The sequence below is a fragment of the Acipenser ruthenus genome, chromosome 4 (genome assembly GCF_902713425.1).
Source record: "Acipenser ruthenus chromosome 4, fAciRut3.2 maternal haplotype, whole genome shotgun sequence".
Classification (NCBI taxonomy): domain Eukaryota; kingdom Metazoa; phylum Chordata; class Actinopteri; order Acipenseriformes; family Acipenseridae; genus Acipenser; species Acipenser ruthenus.
This window is the reverse complement of record NC_081192.1, coordinates 30,238,461-30,259,067: the sequence shown is the minus strand read 5'-3', so window position 1 is coordinate 30,259,067 and position 20,607 is coordinate 30,238,461. Positions and strand designations below refer to the sequence as shown.

General features: G+C 37.2%; 1 protein-coding gene across 2 annotated transcripts in view; it reads right to left on the bottom strand.

Annotated features, from left to right (window-relative positions):
• Positions 1-20,607, bottom strand: part of LOC117400633 (aromatic-L-amino-acid decarboxylase-like) — a 36,256-nt gene that overhangs the window by 8,353 nt on the left and 7,296 nt on the right. For both annotated transcript variants that reach the window (XM_034000852.3, XM_034920732.2), the window contains exons 5-11: positions 16,496-16,630; positions 11,333-11,476; positions 7,022-7,088; positions 6,251-6,345; positions 3,530-3,597; positions 2,080-2,156; positions 697-716 (exon numbers count right to left, since the gene is read on the bottom strand). In XM_034000852.3, coding sequence (XP_033856743.2) covers positions 697-716; positions 2,080-2,156; positions 3,530-3,597; positions 6,251-6,345; positions 7,022-7,088; positions 11,333-11,476; positions 16,496-16,630 — 606 coding nt within the window. The remainder of the gene's footprint in view (positions 1-696; positions 717-2,079; positions 2,157-3,529; positions 3,598-6,250; positions 6,346-7,021; positions 7,089-11,332; positions 11,477-16,495; positions 16,631-20,607) is intronic.

Genomic DNA, 20,607 nt, shown 5'->3' with positions numbered 1-20,607 from the left:
AGTACCCGAGCTATCTCACAGAGAATTAGGTAACTGATCATTATCCGATTTCTGTTTAAAACCAGGTGCCATATTTGTTGTGTCTAACGATAAATGTTTACGCTATAGATGTGCAACTTCTGAATATTGGAATCAATAAATGGAAACTTACTAACATAGTCATTGGTATTGTGTGCACTCATTTGCAAGCATCGCATTAAATGAGTTTCCTTACACGAACAAACCTGAGCCTAGGCCAGAATGTGGAACAATACGTCCAGAGCCTTTAAAAGGATTTTTTTTTTTTTTTAGATGGCGTCTTATTTATGGATACACCCATATCAAAACTCCATTGTAATAGACCACCAAGTGTGTTGTTTTTATTTCAGACATGTGTATCACTGCATTAGAATTCAGCTTTATTTTTGTCACCTGAAGTTTGACCAACATTAAATGTATTAGCCTGGGGTTGTCGACAAGAGAGGATCTGACATTTCCCTTGCCATGTACAAAACAACAAATGCATTACACCTGTGTTGTAGATCAACCTTACACTTGTTTATTATTATCATCATCATCATCATCATCTAAACAGCGGCTGTACGTATCTGCTGGATTTTTATATATATATATATATATATATATATATATATATATATATATATATATATATATATATATATATATATTTAAAAAAAAAAAATCACATTTACTTACCCTGTAGTCTGTGACAAGCCCTGAAAACAGACAGAAAAAAATGTTTTAATAACGTACTTTAATGTCCCCTACCCCCTTTTTTGTAAATATTTGATTTTTTCATTGCGTACTGTAGTGCTTTAAGAACGTACCTTACTTTGTTTCCAATAACTTAATCACTATCTGCATTAATTACCTGTGTATAATTATACTTCAATACGCAGAAAAGTTTTAATTAACATGCCAATGTCTATTTAACGCAAATATATTTCACTTGAGTGCTGCTTATATGTACATATTTGTTTCTGTTTCATTGGTAAACCAGCTGGTAATTAAGTATCTGTAATTTTATTTCACTATTACTGCATTTCACATCCTCAGTCTAGCTCCATCAGATGATGCAGATGGAACAAAGCAAGACCTCTTCAACTGATAATGAAAATGGCTTTTGTTTTCTTGTCACTCTAATTATAGCACTGCAACAGGCACAGCTGTATGTAGCAGCAAGCAGGACTGCAGTGGAGTGGTTTGCATTTAGAATGGCTGACAATTTAAAATAACTGGAGCCCAACTTTTAAATCCATTTTCATAACCTTCACTTTCTTCACTTCATTTCATTCAGTCCCCTCATCACTTTCCCTCATTGATTAGTTCAACTTTTTTATTTATAACTTTGGGAAGCTGCAACACTGCTCTCTTCCTCCATGTTGGTCTGCAGGTGGACTGTAATACTGTAGGTGCAGATTATTGCTCTATTTAGTATTGAGCCTTTGAAGTCTTTTCCAAGTGCAAATGCACAATGATAAGGAGAGCATGTTATTGATTACCAAATGTTTTAGTGGTAATTCAAATATATGGCAATGGAGATAGGATGACTTTACTTGTCATATGTCTAGCTATCATTTTAAAGGTGGTGGGCTGGACTTCATACATTACATCTCCAGCAGTTTACCATAAAAGCTTATTTTTATTACATCTAGGCTAGGGTCACGAGGATTATTTCTGTATACAGTACAGACCCATTTTATACGAAAACTGCAATATATTACATTATGTGTACTGCACTGAAGAAGGCTGGATGTTAAATAAACACTTTTCTACTGGACAGAGTGTTTTTAGTTTTATTAGGTCTATATAGTACATTTATTGTAATATTGTTCAAATTCATAATTATTCACAATAATATACTGTATGAGGCACATGCAGTAGAACCTATGGGGAAATAAATGACGTCTAAAGGGGAGGTCAAATAAAGGTGGTGCCATATGTACTGTAACTCTGTGTTGTTTACTGAAAACAGTGAACATCCCACTACGATCTTGTATTTTATAAACAGCTGTTAGATCATTTGTCAGCAGTAATACACCATAGTTAACAGGCATTAGTAAACATGAAAATATGTACCTGAATCTTGGTTATCGTGCTGTAGATAGAGAGGATCCATTTTAAAAGCACCAATTATCTCTGATCGTTTCTTCACCCTGTACACAAAAAATAACATTTAGCTCTGGGGAGCCAGACACTCATACTGGCAGGAAAAAAACAAAAGGGGTTCATTATGTAGCAACGGATCATTCACAATTAAAAAAAAATAATATTGATTAACCTGAAGCTTCAATGTTTTACAGAAACACTCCTCATCAGCATATTGTTTGGTGGGGCATATATTCCCTCCCTTTGAAATATTCCACATTCAATGGGCAGGAAATCAGGAAGATTGGGTCATTGAGTACTATTAGGAGGATCTCATCCGACCCAGCTGATTTTTTTGTTTTAAGAGCTCCTAGTACCTTTAACACTTCTGCCTCTGTTATGCTAGTTATTTAAAACTGGATAGGACATGTGGGGCATGTTGTCCGTATCCTCCTTTGTAAAAACATGTGAAAAGTAAATAATTTAATATATTTGCTATTTTTTTTTTCTTCATCTAAGATTTTGCCATTTGAATCTCTTAAAACAATTTGAGACAACTTACAGGTGGAAGTTGCAAGAATAACATTTAGAAAAAGACTAATCATTTGAAATAGAATGATACCCACAAGCATGTGCATAGATTTTAGAAGGGACCTGTGTTTCTAACTCCATCAGTGACAATCTGTGTCAAAAGCGAATCTTATTTAAATGATTTGTTTCATTAGCAATTTGTTAACCCTGCTGTCTGTCCTGTTGATAAAGGCAAATATACACTTGATTCTAATGAAAGAGGGCTGACTGCCAAGGCGCTGTTGATTGATCTTCCTGTGTTTACTGAGGATAAGCTCTCTTTATTGAAAGCGACCACGTTAGCACATTTATGACTGAAGGGCAGGTGTTCTCCCTGTCTGCACTCTTCAATGAAGCCGGTTGCTTTTGTGTCATTAAATTCCAGTTGAACTATCTAAGAACAGTAACATTACGTTGTGTAAACAATTACGGACAATATATATATATATATATATAACTGTGTGTTTTTCTCCCTAAGATGAGCAAACATGCTGTAGCTAAGACAGCGTCACTCTCTTTATCAAAGCTGTGTGCTCCATGGTTCAATTGGCACCATTTTTGTGAAAGGAAAACTCCCCAGTAATTTGACAAGACCAGTAAGCTATAGTGAAATTCAGCTGAGGTGGCCACAACACTGTAGTTACTATGGTATATTATATGAAATACTGTTATACAGTATTTATATTATACAGTATTTCATATATAACTTATATAACTGAACTGTATATTTTTATTATTATTTATTTTTTGCTATATAATCCCATAGTTTGTTTTATATTGGAAAATCCAACCTATAAAGAAGCAGGAGGTTATAAACAGTAAACACATTTATCTATGCTTTATCTTGCTATTGTATATACAAAACACTCACCACATTGCTGAACAGTCAAAGTTAATCAAAAGCCACTTGTGAGGATTAAAGTTGAATGAATCTGCAAACTGATAAGAGATAAAAGGACCATTCATTCAGAGGTACTTAACTTTTCCATGGAAAATCCTTTTTTTTATATAAATTTAGTTGTTGCCAATTATTTTTATTATTTTCACCCCAATTTGGAAATGGCCAATTATTTTTAGGCTCAGCTCACCGCTACCATCCCTGCGCTGACTTGGGAGGGCGAAGACGAACACACGCTGTACTCCGAAGTGTGTGCCGTCAGCTGACTGCTTTTTTTCACACTGCGGACTCCTCATGCAGCCATCCAAGAGCTATAGCGTCGGAGGACAACGCAGCTCTCGAGCAGCTTACAGGCAAGCCCGCAGGCGCCCGGCCAGACTACAGGGGTTGCTGGTGCGCGATGAGCTGAGGACACCCTGGCCGACCTAACCCTCCCTCCCCCCGGGTGGCGCTCGGCCAATTGAGTGCCGCCCCCTGGAAGCTCCCGTCCTCGGTCGGCAAAGGAATAGCCTGGACTCGAACTCGCGACGTCCAGACTATAGGGCACATCCTGCACTCCACATGGAGTGCCTTTACTGGATGCGCCACTCGGGAGCCCCTTTTTTTTTTTAAAGTATACATTTATTCAGAGGAACTCTCTGTATATCTGGGAATTGCAAATGTTAAGGAAACACAAAAGGGGTTATGCGACTGACTTAAACTAAATTTAAGTAGAGTCAATTGTCCCTTGTCCAAATTGGTAATGCAGTTTGCTGCCACATTAAGGGCACACAAATACATTCTAGCAGCAAAATACATTAACAAAGTAATTGCTGAGTACTCCTGCATAGGTAAGTGTTACTACTATTTGATAGTTACAGGGTTCACCATTTGCTCCCATTAATGCTGCCGGTCAGAAGACACATACAGGACATAGGTGAGCCTCTTTGCTGCCAAACAGTGTAACAGGTTCTGTTACAGATAACATTGACCCTTGTGGGTAACGGGATAAACAGTATTGAGGTACAAAGTACTGTCACTGAGATGATGCACTTGTTTTTGCACTTTATTCTACATCGCTTTGTATTTATAATCTATAGTTGTAATGAAACAAATATCGGCTTTAATGGTAAACTTTTATCAGTATGACAAAACGCCCAATTAAGCTATTTGTTTTTTTTAAATCCCCTTTTTATTCTCAACCTTAGAAGTCCTTTAAAATCTCATGCTGCTGCAAGGAGTAGCCGGGGCATGTCTGTCTGACTTACAAACTGATATGCTGGTAAACCGTCAAACGAGAAGGTATCTTGTGTCTGTGTGGCTAAATGTACAGGTGGCGATGTAAACAAACTGAACTGTTAACAAGGGCTTGTTTTCAGATAATTCAAAGCTATGGAAGATTGTAGAGAATCAAAACACCAAAACACCTTTTGTTTGTAAAATTGAACGAAGGCAAACGTTTCCCATGAAACATTTCAAATGAGAGCTTATTTTCAAAGCTTGGTAACTCTTCCTAAATACGTTTGTGAAATAATTAAGCCTGATAAACATTTTGTTTAAAGCAATTCAATTTGACCAAGCAAGACCTGTTAAACCAGGCATCATAGAACCACCTTCATAACAAAATAACTAACTAACTAAATAAATAATATAAGAAAGATTCATGATCTTAGTTCCTGTTTCGGGATGGCAAAAATATCTCAGATCTAATATATTTACTTGGTATTACTTTTTCTAATATCCTCCCAGTCTGCCTTTTGAAATGTAATGAAAGCCCATGAAAGGAAAGGAAAATGTTTGAGGTCTGAAATCTATTGAGCACTGTTGATAGTTGCTATGTTGACAGATGTGGAGCTGTGGTGCTGATTCATTTCCTCAGCAACCAATAAAATTGCAGGAAACTCCAAAGTGATGTAATTTACCGACTGATAAAACCACTTCTTTTATTATTACCTAACTATCTCCCTATTGTTTGAACATCTGTTCTTAATAAACAGTGTCATTTAGGTATGGGACTCATCCAAAGGTTTGCTGGTGCCTCAGGAAATTACTTTGTCCTTACCTCTGTGCATAAGACTGTGCTTTGCTGAAAAGCCTGAGCAATTCAAAGGAAATTTAATGCCTGCTAATTTCCACAGTGATAGCTCTGAGCATTTTTAATGCTTGGCAAATATTGGTTTGTACCTTTAAGGGGCCTGTTTATGAAATGCAGGATATGGAAACACCTCTCATGAGTAACAATGATATAGTTTCATAACATCCATATCATACAGCTTTTGTTATGTCTTGAATGTGTTAAATGTAAGCCTGGTGGAGTATATTTATGCAGTACATGCTGTAGAGGTCCATTTTATTTATTTTAAACAGTGTTTATTAGATTTTTCATAACAATTTGATAGGAAACAACAGCTGATAAATAGAGAAAAAGAGCTTTGCAGAAGTGAAATGTCATGTTTCATTTATTTTTTAAATAAACGGAGGTTGAAATTCCCAAGTCTGCAAGGTTATTTCTACAAGAGTACTTTTACTTTGTTCCACAACACAAGGCAGAAAGGAAGACAATGGTTGGAAAAGACTCTCCGGCACTATGATTTATAACAGTATTGTAAAATATTTGCCTGCTATTGTGTTATATTCGGTACCTATAGTCGTCATGGAATACATTTGTATATATTACAGATTTCTGGAGCTGAAATGTAGTTTTCAGTTTCTTACCTCTACTCCATTAAGAAGATGTCTAAACTCTGGGCAGATAAAAGCGCTTCCCGCATAGGCAGCATCAATGTGCATCCACATGTTCTCGGAATTGCCTAAAAACACAATTCACCAGCATGAGAAGGTTACAGACCTGAATGCTGGATACATCAAAAGTCTTTAATAGGAAGTGAAGTTGCTCTGTAAATGCGTAAGGGCTGGAGTGGTCATGATGAGATCCAAGTAGTTGCCATACTAAACCACATAGATTACTTTCATTTGCACCTTGTTCGTGAAAGGCATATAAAACTGAAGTTCTGGAATTTGTGAGGAAAATGTAATAAAAAATAAGTGAAAAAGTGTGCCCAACTTGATTGTCACTGGTTTTGCAACTCAAGTGTTCTTCATGGAAATATGCAATTCCTGCGACAAAGAGGTTAAGAACACACCAAATTTGCCAAAGTAATAATGAATCAATTCAATTAAATTTATAAAAGACCTGACCACTGAAGAAAGATGCATCAGCGGCTTTTACACTGTGTTTATGTTGCACTTTATCCTGTTCATTGTCAGTCTGTTTATATATATATATATATATACACACAGTATATATATACAATATATGTGGTTCAGCAATCAAATAATAAGCATTTGATTTGACTTTATCTATTAGTGTGCATGGCATGTTCAGTCAGACTCCATATAATATGTGTAACAATACACAATTAAAAAGGTAGACTACATTTTTTTTTGTCTGTTTATATTGCATAAAGTGTAGATATATGTACTTACAGATAGGGCCTATTTCCATTATGTTATCAAATGCACAGGATGGTGTTGTTCCAAGTGTTGCACAGCACTGTGGATCGTAGGCAAAAAACACAAACATTACATTTGTTACAATTGGACAAAACTTGGCATGCATTGTACTGGATTATATTACAATTGGCATTGTATCATTAAGGTTTTCAATTAGTAAATTTATGAAGTACTAATAATCTTGATTAGAGTGCAGTATAGTATAGTGTTTTGACTATAAAAAACACCACGTCTGTATCTAGTTAACTTGAAACACGGTTTGTATTTTACAGAGGAAATAGGTTAGTCATCATTATTTTGATGTAACAGTGGTATTTTGTGAGTGGGTGGTCTGCTGTGTGAAAGTAAATCAGAACTGAGTGAGCTGCTCTTTAGTAGCCTGCAGTTCACAGTGTTGTGGTTTCCTGGATGGAAATGGCCACTCTCTTATGAAGCACAATTCTATTGCAAACTTTCCCAAGCCTTTTGTCCATTGTGAATGGATTCTGTGGCTGGTATTGGGGTAAAGGTACTTGTAACTGTATGAGCAACAGATTTACTCACAGCTTTAAACACACAGCTGCTACCCCCACCCTCCCCCCCAAACCCCCTCCAGCCAAGGATTTGAAATTGGTAGAAATTCTGTAACCCAATTTGAGGCAATATTACACAACTATAATTCAATTACAGGAACAATGTTTCCTAACAAAAACAGTAACTGAGTACAACACATCTCCCAAACATCTGACTTTAAACACACAGCATTAATAAAATATAAGTGGGTATAGGGTATTGCCTTTCCAGTTAGTGTTGGTCCATCACATACAACTAACTATTATCCATATCGTTCACATAGTAGTAACAAGGCATTAAATAGAGGTTAGTACAATTGTAGCTATTTACAATGTGGCTAATTTCTAATTTATTAATCGTAATAATAATAACAAAGGAATTAAAGGTTAGCAGTAATTTATCCAAAATTAAAAACAAAATACAGATTATATACAGATAATAGATTTGACTTAATACTGTTCAGTAGATCAACTATGATATATCAACACAAGCTTTCAAGACCTCAAAAGTCTCTTCTTCCGGTGTGGAAATTAAAAAATTGAGAAAGAGACATTTGAGCTTTTGAAAGCTTTTGTTTGTTTGTATGCCATCTAATAAACAGTATCAACTCTACACATCTGTTATCACTGTTACCATATTACAGCAAAACCTGTTTGGATGTAATGATTTGATGTAATATTGATAAAGTCCTCCTGTAATGATTTGGTTATTAGGCAAAAGGAAAAAATTGTCACTATATATTCTTGGAATATGATGGTATTGTTTCACCCTCTTATTTGTTAAAAATTATAATAAGTTACAGAAATGAAAATATAATAATTAATACTTGATTCCCTCGATAATTCATATTTAAGCCTAATAAAAGGGTTTTACTGATAAATTCATTGATAGCTATTTACAGTTATTACTTTTTACATTGTGTGTTTTATCTTTTCCTGTCATGTACTGTACTCATTATTACATGTTAAAGAAACTTCAGAAGTTGTAGAATGATAAACCAGGGCCTTGGTATAACAGACACTGTGCAAATGTTGAACACTATATTTTGCTTTTCACAGACAATGAAAATGTATTATCTGTCATGTAATATTTGTTTTATTTTCTGATTAATTAAAGGCAAAAAGATTAAATTAGATTTAAGTAGTGTCCTGGAAAAACTTGATAGCCCACACTGCTTCCTATTACCAACCAAGTAGAATTTTCCTGAAAACTGAAATGTTTGGGTTATCAGGTTTTTTCACCAGATCTTTTTAAAATTTCCAGAAAAGGTAAAAAGAAAAATGAGGACACCTCTCATTTGTGTATATGAAACATCTGAATTGCAAATAAATCATACAGTATAAGGCATGGTTTGAAGAAACTATCCAAAATTACTAAAAGTACAAAGTCTGTTCAGTCTCAAATAAGTTCAATAGTGGTGGCTTCAAAATAGTGCACAATTTCCCGTACAAAAAAGTGAATGTCATCCCATCTTTTACATTTTTAATATAGAGAATCACCCCCCCAGTCACACTAAACTCTAATCACATTAACGCCTTTGTCCATTGCGAAAGTATTACAGAAACATCGTTTTGACCAAGACATTTACTCAAATTTATTGCGCTCTCCATATGACCAGGCAAGTGGATAATGAGATTTAGATTAATCTAGGACGACATACACAGCCTTTACAAACAAAATTAACAGTCCCTGTAGACCAAAGGGAAACGTAATAGAAAACTGGTTAATGCAATTCAGATGTCCATCTGATGAAAGCTTGTAGCTTATTAAGAGTGAAGTACTGAAAGGTTGTGAATATTCATGAGATGTGTGGATTACAATTGGTTGCATCTTTTGGTTGCCTGTATGCTTAACAGAATATTGTATTGTACAGCAGCACAGCCTCTGGCGCAGACACCATTGTGATTAAAGTGTAGCACAGTTTTGCCTTTTTCTGATAGGTATAAGCTATACAACCTACACAACATTTAGCCTCTACCCTACCAACACTACCTAAATAATGCATGACCAACACTCACTGAAACCACATGTTTGTCATTCACAATTATGTTTTTTTTTGTTTTTTTTTGATGGTCATGCATTATTTAGATAGTGTAAACTGAACAGAGCTCTCAGTTAGTACAAATTCAAAAAGAACTATTCAAAAACAGATCAGGTTAAAAAAAAGTAAATGAACAACATGCTGAATGCATTTTGGAGCTGATATCGCAGAGTTTTGCTTAAACATTTCCAGCTTTCACAGACCCTCATTAGCAATAACCTTGAACTCTCTTAAGGAATAGCTGCTTTTGTGTAAAGTAGATCCACTGCATGTGTGTTATTGTGCTCAGAATTAGCCTATACAATAAATAATGATATATAAAATAATATATTGTCCACATGAAGCTAATGTGATCCAGACCTGTGTAACTGTACTGAGATAATAGCATGGGTTGGAATCCTTGTCAGCCAATCACAGTACTTTAAGGGTTAAAGGATTCTATATCCAGATGGAATCCCAAGATTAGCATTCTGGAGATTTACTATAACAATTTTTCTTTGAAAATAAATGACATCTGGCACTACACTAGGTTAAAGAAAAATCTTTCTATAAGCCATGCTGTCCTCCTGGGTCATTTCACCTGGAGAGTAAAATTGTCCCCACCCCTTCACTGGCTTCTTTCCTGTTAACAACCAATCAGCTGCTACCCCTATTGGCTGACATGGTTCAAGCTAGTAACATTCTTTGACCCACAAGACAAAGCTGAGGTGAAATTACCCAGGAAGTGCAAACAGATAACCAGAGAATAAGGCACAGAAACTGAGAGCTTCCTTTACCCTAAAGTAGTACCAGATATCACATTTTAAAATGAAAACACAAGTTTGCTCTAATATGGGATTTATTTTAAAACTGCACATTTCAGACTTATGTAGCTAATGGAAGTAATAGAGACATTAACATCCCCACACAATTAGTTAATAGATCTTAGTGCAGTACAGCTGATGTTGCTCTCTTCCTACCAAGGTACAATCCCTTTTGAATTGCATAGCATTATTTGGATACATGCTACCTGAGCAGCTGTTGATGTCAAGGCAAATATTACAAAATATTTCAACCAAACGAGCAAGATGGGCCGAATGGCCTCCTCTCGTTTGTAAACATTCTTATGTTCTTAAGGAGGGCAGATGTGATGATCACAATCCAAGAACTGTCTTTAATTAGCAGTGTGGATTAGTGGTTAGAGCTCTGGACTCTTGACTGGAGGGTTGTGGGTTCAATCCCAGGTGGGGACACTGCTGCTGTACCCTTGAGCAAGGTACTTTACCTAGATTGCTCCAGTAAAAACCCAACTGTATAAATGGGTAATTGTATGTAAAAATAATGTGATATCTTGTAATAATTGTAAGTCGCCCTGGATAAGGGCATCTGCTAAGAAATAAATAATAATAATAGTGAGTGTGCAAATGAACAAATGAACGGAATGTGAAGGCTTGCAGTCAGTGTGTGGTCTCAAATGAACAGAATGTGAAGGCTTGCAGTCAGTGTGTGGTCACAAATGAACAGAATGTGAAGGCTTGCAGTCAGTGTGTGGTCACAAATGAACAGAATGTGAAGGCTTGCAGTCAGTGTGTGGTCTCAAATGAACAGAATGTGAAGGCTTGCAGTCAGTGTGTGGTCACAAATGCATATATTGTAGTACAGTGGCACTTTACTGCACTTGTATTTAAATAATAATAATTTTAAAAACTTACATAGAATGGAATGAGACCAGCTGCCTTGTCTTCTTCAATCAATTTGCTCAGAGCTTCCCCTCCAACAGAGAATTTAGTGTCTGAGGGAATCTTCTTCATTTTCACCCCGCCTATCAGTCCTGCTCTTTCCACAGAGCAGTGAGCCTGTATCAGACAAAAACATTGGGATTTGCTCACTTGAGAATGGCTAGTACACTTAACCTTTGGTAACACTTTATAATAAGTGTCTCTAGCTACACTGTACTTACACTGTAGTAATTACATAAAATATGGTGCTATTAAAATACAATAACATGTTTAATGACTAAACATGTTGCCAATTGCTAGCGTGTAGCTAGACCCAGCAACAAACTCCAATAAAGATGGCTGTCTGCACAATGTTCTCCTCCAATCATGACACTTGTTCAAGACAGACAGACTCCATATATCCTCACATGTTTATATAATTTGTGCTAATAATTTGTCCTTGGCAAGTTTTGTCAGAATTTAACAACTAAAGAAGGCCCTAACAAGTTTCATCGCAACTTGAAAAGCAGTTTCATGATATATGTAAAAATGTGAACCTGCTATAGATTTGGACTTAGATAAGTCTTTGTTACAATGACATAAAATACTTTTGTCATAAAAGTCTGTCTGATAAAAACAAATGTTATATATATATATATATATATATATATATATATATATATATATATATATATATATATACACACACAGTATATATATATACACACAGTATATATATATACCTTAATAAAATGAAAAAAATAAATGCAACTTAAAACCAATGTTTTTAGGAATGCTGTGTATTGTATACTGAAGTGAACTTTAACATTTTCAGCAAAAACAGCAAAAACAGCAGCAAAAACATTCAGCAAAAACAGCACCCAGTCTATGCTATGTAAACTGGAGAGACAAGGGCCTGCTGCTTGCATGCAAGGAAAAGGCCATCTTTGTTGCTGTGTTTAGAAAGGTCAGCAGTGTCTTAAGGCGAATCCTCCCCCAGACAGCAAATCCCTCTAACCTGTGCCACTTCTTGAGGGCTGTCGCTTTCCATTTCTTATCAGCCCTTCAGCAGCCACGCTGATGATGTCATGGCTCTGAGAAACTGAATTAGTACACCACGGATTGAACAGCTCAAAGCATCTTTATTCCTTACATGCCACACAACATCAGAGAACTGCTTTAAGAAGGCCCATGTACACAACAGAACTGGGCTGAACTAAACAGATGACATATTTCACTTGTTATAAGGGTTACACTTTGATCCATGTACTGTAGAATGGTTAATGTAATTGTTATAGATCAGATATACATAATTGTGAGGGAAGTGGTGATGGAATTAAGTGTATTATCTGAAATATCAGAGTCTACTTAAATGGCAAATTATAATAAAATACTATTGTTTAAATTACCGAGAATTGACAACATTGGTGGGCAATAATCCTAACAGTATACAAATAGTTTCAATTCGTAGTGGAACTGTTGCATCAAGGATGGAAAAAGTGACAGAGTGGGCATAAAGCAATTAAGGTGAAAACTGCAGTCAAAATCTGTTGTTTCATTAAACTCTTATACAAATTATTCATCCAGCGAAATAATAGAATGCTGGTCAGCCATTTTGTTTATTGTGGGGTGGAGTGAGAGGGCACTGTTGACCATTTGACTATAATATATATAATTTTTGGACATGTGATCCTTTATTAGTCAATTGGCATGCAAGTTTCAATATAAGGGGTTAATAATCTTTACAATATTTCTTGTTTCACTGTTTATTGGAATGCTTTTACAGCGGTTAAACAGTCAACATTTATAAGGGTGAAGGCATCACTGAAATCTAAATGGCATGCAAAAGGATACATTTCTACAGGTTGCAATATTGACGACATTTGAAGTGGTCTTCAGGTGAACCCAGCTGCTCAAGTGGACTATGGTTAAACCCCATTACCCGAGGACCACGGATGTGAGCCACCTCATATAGAGGATAGATGGATTAGTGTATCATTTAACTCCAACAGATAGTATTGTATTTTAATAACACATTTTGTTTTATAACAAAAGGGAATACCAAAGTCTGGGACTACTGTGCCTTTTAGGATCTACTGTGCCTTTTAGGATCTACTGCACTTGCTCATAACCATATCTCAGTATGTGTAGATACTGTGCCTGGTCCTGCGTGCCTCAGGGCTATATGACAGCTCCTAGCAAGCAACATATCTTATTTAAAGGGTTTCTCTTAAAGTAAAGAATCATTAGTGATTAGTGCGTTTTAAAATGGACTGTTTTCTTAAAAGAGATATACATGCTCTGAGTAAAAGGTTCCAGGAGAAACAAATAGCAAACACCAGCTTTTCCGTGCTGACAGCAATTAAGATGAAGCAACGCAACAAACATGTTGAAAATGATCTCAGACTCTGTCTCTCCAAAATCGCCCCAATAATTGAAAAGTTGTGCAAATCAACTGAAGAGCATCTTTGTCATTAATAGTGACAGTAGTGTAGAAAACAGGTTGTGTTGTGTTTTTCTTTCGAGTATGAATTTGTGGCTGATTTTGATTGAACTGTACATACTATTTAAATGTTGTATGTTGGATACAGTATTTTTTATGAAGTTAATATAAATCAGTATTGGTGTTGCATATTCTAAGCATTTAAAACATAATAAATAGTAGTATTTTATATTGCACTCGCTCTTAATACTTAGAAGTCTAAAGTAACCAGTCACAAAGAGTATTTACAAAAAAGTCAGGTGGCAGTTGTACACAGGGTGTGATTTGTCAAATTTCCAGTGGGGGGGATAAATTAGACAAACAACAAAACATCATGGCAAGCCTTGATATCTGTAGTACACATATAAAGCACTACTTAAAAAATGAAAAACTATAATAAAATAAACATTTCAAAAGAAACGAGTGTGTAAACAGGTATATGCACGTACAAAACTGCAAAAACAAAAGTAGTTTTTAATCTAAAACGAAAGTATGATTTATCCTGCGTGTGTGTCATATATATATAGGTTATATTCAAAATAAAAACATGTATTGTGAAAGTTGGTTCTAGTGTTAATGAAATGTAACTTTTAGATGTTCCACAAACACACACACACAAATATAAAACATGGCACCTATATAAATCATGTATGAGAAATCAATATACGTCTTGTCCTGTGTACAGGTGTCTCCCCCTGTACACAGAACATACGGTACACTTGTAAGTATGAAAAACAACATGTTTTGTAGTTTAATAGTAGTTCCTGAGTACAATGCCCATTATTCTGATTTATAATAAGTTAACATATCCTGCTTAGGGCGTCTTTTTTTTTTAGACGAGAAATCATTTTTACACATACTATTTATTTTTATTAATATGTTAGACAATATATGATACTTTAGTATGTTTAATATTATACATTTAAATTCATTTTGAAAACTTTTTATTTTAAATAAATTTAGTCGTTGCCAATTATTTTTATCATTTTCTCCCAATTTAGAATGGGCAATTATTTTTTAAGCTCAGTTCACCGCTACCACCCCTGCGCTGACTCAGGAGGGTGAAGACAAACACACACTGTACTCCGAAGCGTGTGCCGTCAGCCGACCGCTTTTTTCACACTGCGGACTCACCATGCAGCCACCCAAGAGCTACAGCGTCGGAGGACAACGCAGCTCTCGGGCACCTTACAGGCAAGCCCGCAGGCGCCCGGCCAGACTACAGGGGTCGCCGGTGTGCGGTGAGCCGAGGACACCCTGGCCGACCTAACCCTCCCCCGGGCGACGCTCGGCCAATTGTGCGCCGCCTCCTGGGAGCTCCCGTCCTCGGTCGGTTGTGGAATAGCCTGGACTCGAACTCGCGACGTCCAGACTATAGAGTGCATCCTGCACTCCACTTGGAGCGCCTTTACTGGATGCGCCACTCGGAAGCCCCCTAAAATAACATTTTTTTTAGGAATGTCTGCAACTAAATTTAAAAATTGAACTTGGCATTTTAAAGTGAAATCCTACATCTTACATAAGATCATATATTATATAGGCAAGCCTGATTGCTTTTTGATTGTCAACACTAGCTAGCAGACTATCTGTTAGAACTCATCATTTGCATTGAAATGCAACAAGGTGAATAATAAACTGACTCCATTGTGATTTAGCAGTTGGTTCAAACAATTTAAACAACAAATGCAGAATTATAAATAAATATAAAAAAACGTTAAAGAGGGACCAACAAATAGGAGATGGGTTAATAATAATAATAATAATAATAATAATAATAATAATAATAATAATAATAATAATAATAATGCAAACTTATGCAGTAATTGTAGCAATTAAATATGCTATTAAAACCAAGATACAATAATAATCTCACGATTAATCATTTTCTCTCCATTAAGCACAGATGATTTGAGCTAGTTTGACCAGACTTTTATACAAACAACTTGCATCTGTCCTCTACCAATCCCCATAGTTATCCTGGTTTAAGAGCTGATATACATATGGCAAGAGGGCTTGAAATGTAAGGTGTCCAATGTTACAACTGACCCCATGGCCAACTTTTAAAACTTTAACATCCCTAAAATTATAGGCTTTATCCAGCAAGAATATGTCACTCTGAGTCTGAATTGTTATATATGAACATTTTGTTTCCTTCAGTGCAAGATTCATGTGCCCAAATATAGTTACATCTAATGGTGTATGGGGTCAATTGTTACACATGTTACCATTACTAAACCTCATGTTCCAGCAAGAAACAACAAAACTAAGAGTAATCAACTGTGTCAATTATAAGAGATCAGGGATGAGAATGCTAAAAGCCTGGATCCATAAACTCACAAAAAGAAAACTGGGGAAAAAATGTACTCTACTAGGTCAAAAATCGTTTTTTGTAGATAAAATCTCAGGGCTTTGGCACAGACAGCTCCTCTTCCACGGGTAGACAGAGACCTGAACTGAGCATGTGTCGAATAAGTGATGGCACTCTAGCTTGCTTCTGATTGGAGAAATTCAAGGTGTTACAACCGTCCCCGGTCTCTGCTACACTAGATTGTACTCAAAGCAGTAAATACATTTTTACTATTGTTCTGCAGCAGGTTTGCACTGCAGATATCAACCTTTCACAACTTCGCCTATAAGCTCTGTTTCATTTAAATAAAGACAGCAGTCACACTCACCTGGTCAGAGGAATAGGCTACCAGTTTAGAGAAGATTTCTGGTTCCGCAAGCCCAGGGTTTTCAGCCTGTAATCTCTTCAGGATCTTTGTCCTAGCAGCCAGCAGCGCAACCAACGTAGCCTCACTCGCAGTGCTCTACGGTTCAAATAAAAATAAACATAACTCTATATTAACATGGATAATATTACCATTTAACAAACCATTAAAAGGTAAAACAAGCAGCGAACAGCAAAATATTGAAAAGTCATGTATGAAATTAAACATAAATGTATAATTGATTAGGCTGAGAGACTACTGTAAATAACAGGGGAATATGTAGATATGCCTTTCAGTGCATGATCAATTACCATACTGTACCTCGTTGTGTTTTAATTCAAGATACGGAGAATAAAAACTTTGCACATCTCTACAATTTCCTGTGTTCTGGTTTTGTTACATTAACTGTATTATTAGACTTTCACAAAACTATGTAAAGACCCTGATAAGATGATCAAATTACCTCTTGTAATTACTAATACACCTTCTAATAAAACTCTTCTCCGCACACACACAAAATGATATGGCTTGTTTTTCTGTATAGTATGTTAATCCTGGTTTTCAAGTGTGTTTACTACCTTGAAACCAACCTCTACTTATGAATTTTAATTGTCTTTTCAGTGCTACTACTACAGCTCTTATAGCCCTCTTTTCACTGAGGCATGGTAGCAACAATATGATATGATACTCCAAACCCCTCTTATGGGTTTTATTAAGCTTCTGTATTTATATCCTGTATGTCTCCAAGCATACCTTTTGAAAACTAGATGGTTTCATGTCAATAAGTGTCTCTTGATGCAACAAACAATTCTGTTTTTTGTTATATAAACAATTATTGTTAAAACAAATTTGGATTAGACGAATTTCCTGATACTACGAATTTTCTACATGGTTCTTGCCAAATTTAGCAGTCGCTTATTGTAAATTAATTCTTATAATATGAATTCACTTAACACAAATTTCTTGTTGGTGCAAATTATTTTGAAGCCCTCCCAGGGAAGAAAAAATGTCAATTAAAGGAATCGCACTAGTTCGAACAGCTGAGTATAAAGGATATTTGGAAATGTATTAACTTAGCTCCTCTGTTTTGTATTATAGTACTGTTTTGGGACCACTTATCCTATGATGCATTTCGAGTTGCCATAGTGCTCATGCAAAAACTGCACTTTATAGACAAGTGGAGGTGCTGAAGGATAATGCACCACCATACAACGGGGCGGACTTGAGGCTGGCAGGGGAGAGTGTAGCGAGCACGGGGGAAGGCAGCAGCAAGGCTGGTAGGTGATAGTCACACACGAAGACATAAGCCCCATATACGCTCCTTGCAAAAGATCTGGCTCTTTTGTACAGCAGTATTGGTGCTATGCTTTAGTGCAAGAGGTCTCGGGTTCTCGCCCACCCTCCTTTGTGTGGATTGCCTCGCCCTGTGTGATGCGACTGCCTACGTTAACCGAGATCGCTATATATATATATATATATATATATATATATATATATATATATATATATATATATATATATATATATATGAATTACATGTCAGCTTGCATTCTGCTTCTTTATTCAGACAGGCTCTTACACACTGAACTAGAATTCAGTTTCATCTCCTCCTGTTTAAGTGTCATGTTTGATACAATAAAAGGCTGCTCTGTAACATCCAATACATCCAAAAAAATAATTACCAAGTAACTTTCCCAGACACGCAGACCTCCAGTGCGGAAACTAGCCTAGCCAGTACATAGCCTCAGTAAATGGCAATTTCCTGCAGTTCCAGTGTTTATAAAGAAATCAATGTCACCCAAATTGCTCTAAAGTGAAGGCAAAACAGCATATTATTGTTTCTATCAACAATAACACAGCATCCAGGAACATGATAGGCAATCAACGTGCCAGTCAAAGCAGTCTGACATTTACTGCACAGGAAAATCATCAGTATGCGTCACGACTCTGACATGACAATCTATGTTATGTTATTCATTTCTCTCCTTGCTTTTGTATTGTAACATTCCTAATCGACGTGGTTCAGGCTGAAGAGACAGGAAACAAATCGAAACTTAGAAGCTCTTTATTGGTAATTCCAAACAATCCTTAAAAGGACAGTAAACGTCTTGTGATTGGCAGAGACAGGAACAAATCTAGACACACGCGGGGCAGGTACAGGGGGACAGGGCAAGTCATAAACAGGCATTAAAACAACTTTGTACAATAAGAAAAAGTGTCCCAGTTCTGCAGAGCGGTGCCAAACAATCGTAAGTGTTCCCCAGCATGCACCACTCATGCAAATGAGCCTCGTCTGTATAGGTCGGGTCCTGGCTGCTCTGTCACAGCAGGTTGTCCTGCTGCTATGTTTGTGGGGAGACAGTCCGACAGGTGGTGGTAGCGCGAGTGATCTGCCGGTTCGCTACGGTATAGTCAATAAAAAATACACACACAGGCTGGGACTTTTGTTCCAGTGCTAAACAGGGGAAAACAATGAAAATACTAAATAATGTACTTCAGTACACCCGAGTTGCTTCTCATTAGTTTTGAATATATATATATATATATATATATATATATATATATATATATATATATATATATATATATATATATATGATTACCAATATAAGCATCAACTAAGGTGTAGCTTCCATCCATTTGCATTTCTTTCCATCTCATGATGTAGCTATCCTTCTGCCTGGTGTTAATGGCTGAAGTCTAATGCTGGCTCCGGGGATCAGCTTATTTTGCCTCCCCAGCGCATCAACACACACAACGGCTGCAATGCTGGCTCCAGGGATCAACCACAGTGCAGTCTCCCCAGCGCATCAGCATGACAACCGTCTGGATTGAGCGAAGTAGGGTACATCTCTGTGGGCAGCTTCCATCCTCTGTGTTTCGTTGACTAGCCCACGACACCTCAAGAGGGCTCGACAGTGATTCTGGCGTCCCAGCATCACCCCCTTCCGTGCCTCACTCAACTCAGCCCAGCTTACTTACCCGTACATCAGCGTTGCTTTCTTTCTATTGTGCTTGAGCTCCCCAGTGAGAATCTTTCCCTCTCAACCACAGCCAGTCTGCTCCTTTCTGCTGCTTCAGATAAGTTATTCACTGTGCAACGCAACTGTTGGCCACTGAACCAGACATCTGAGAAACCGGGTTGTAGAGTGTGCCACAAAACCTCGACAACCCACCTCCACAGGGTAAACCTGGACCTCCATCCTCGCTGTTCCGCTTCAGCGGATAGTTGAGCATACCGAAGTTTCTTCTTCTCATACGCCTCATCCACAGCATCCTCCCATGGCACTGTTAACTCTACCAAGTGAACAAGACGTGCTGATCCAGACCACAAGACAATGTCTGGTCAAAGGCTAGTGGTGGCACTCTCAGGTGGAAAAATAAGCCATTGACCAACATCTGCCAGCATTTTCCAGTCTCTAGCAGCTTCCTGTGGTCCTGGGTGAGGCTTGGTTTTAACACTTTTTCTTGGTGGTTGCTCTCCTGGACAGAGGAATATTGTCTTTTGTGTATAATGCTTAGATGGAACTGATGGCAACTTATTGGTCATGTTACACTTGTCTTCCAATGCTAAGGCCAAACATTGCAGTGCCTGGTCATGGCGTCAAGTAAACCGTCCTTGGCTAAGACCCATCTTACAGCCTGTCAAAATGTGCCTTAATGTTGCAGGTGATGAACACAAAGGACATGAGGGATCCTCACCCACCCAGAGGTTTAGGTTCTGTGGTGATGGGAGAACATCATATGTTGATCTGATGAGGAAACTGATCCTGCTCTGTTCCATTGTCCATAGGTCTCGTCAGCCGATCTTGCGTTGTGTTTCACACTCTCCCATCTCATCCATTCTCCCTGTTTGGCCTGGAAAACTGCCTTTACACACCTCATCCTCTCCTCCTGCTTTTGCACCTCGTTAACTACCAACTTCCTCCATTGAGCTTGGGTTGCCTTTTGCCTTGTGCCATTTAGGAGGAGCTGAACTGAGAACAAGACCCCCCTCCATGCTGAACTTGCCCCATAATATCACTGATTCGAAGGGCAGCCTTTGCATCTTCCACGGCTTTCTTTGCCGCCCACTT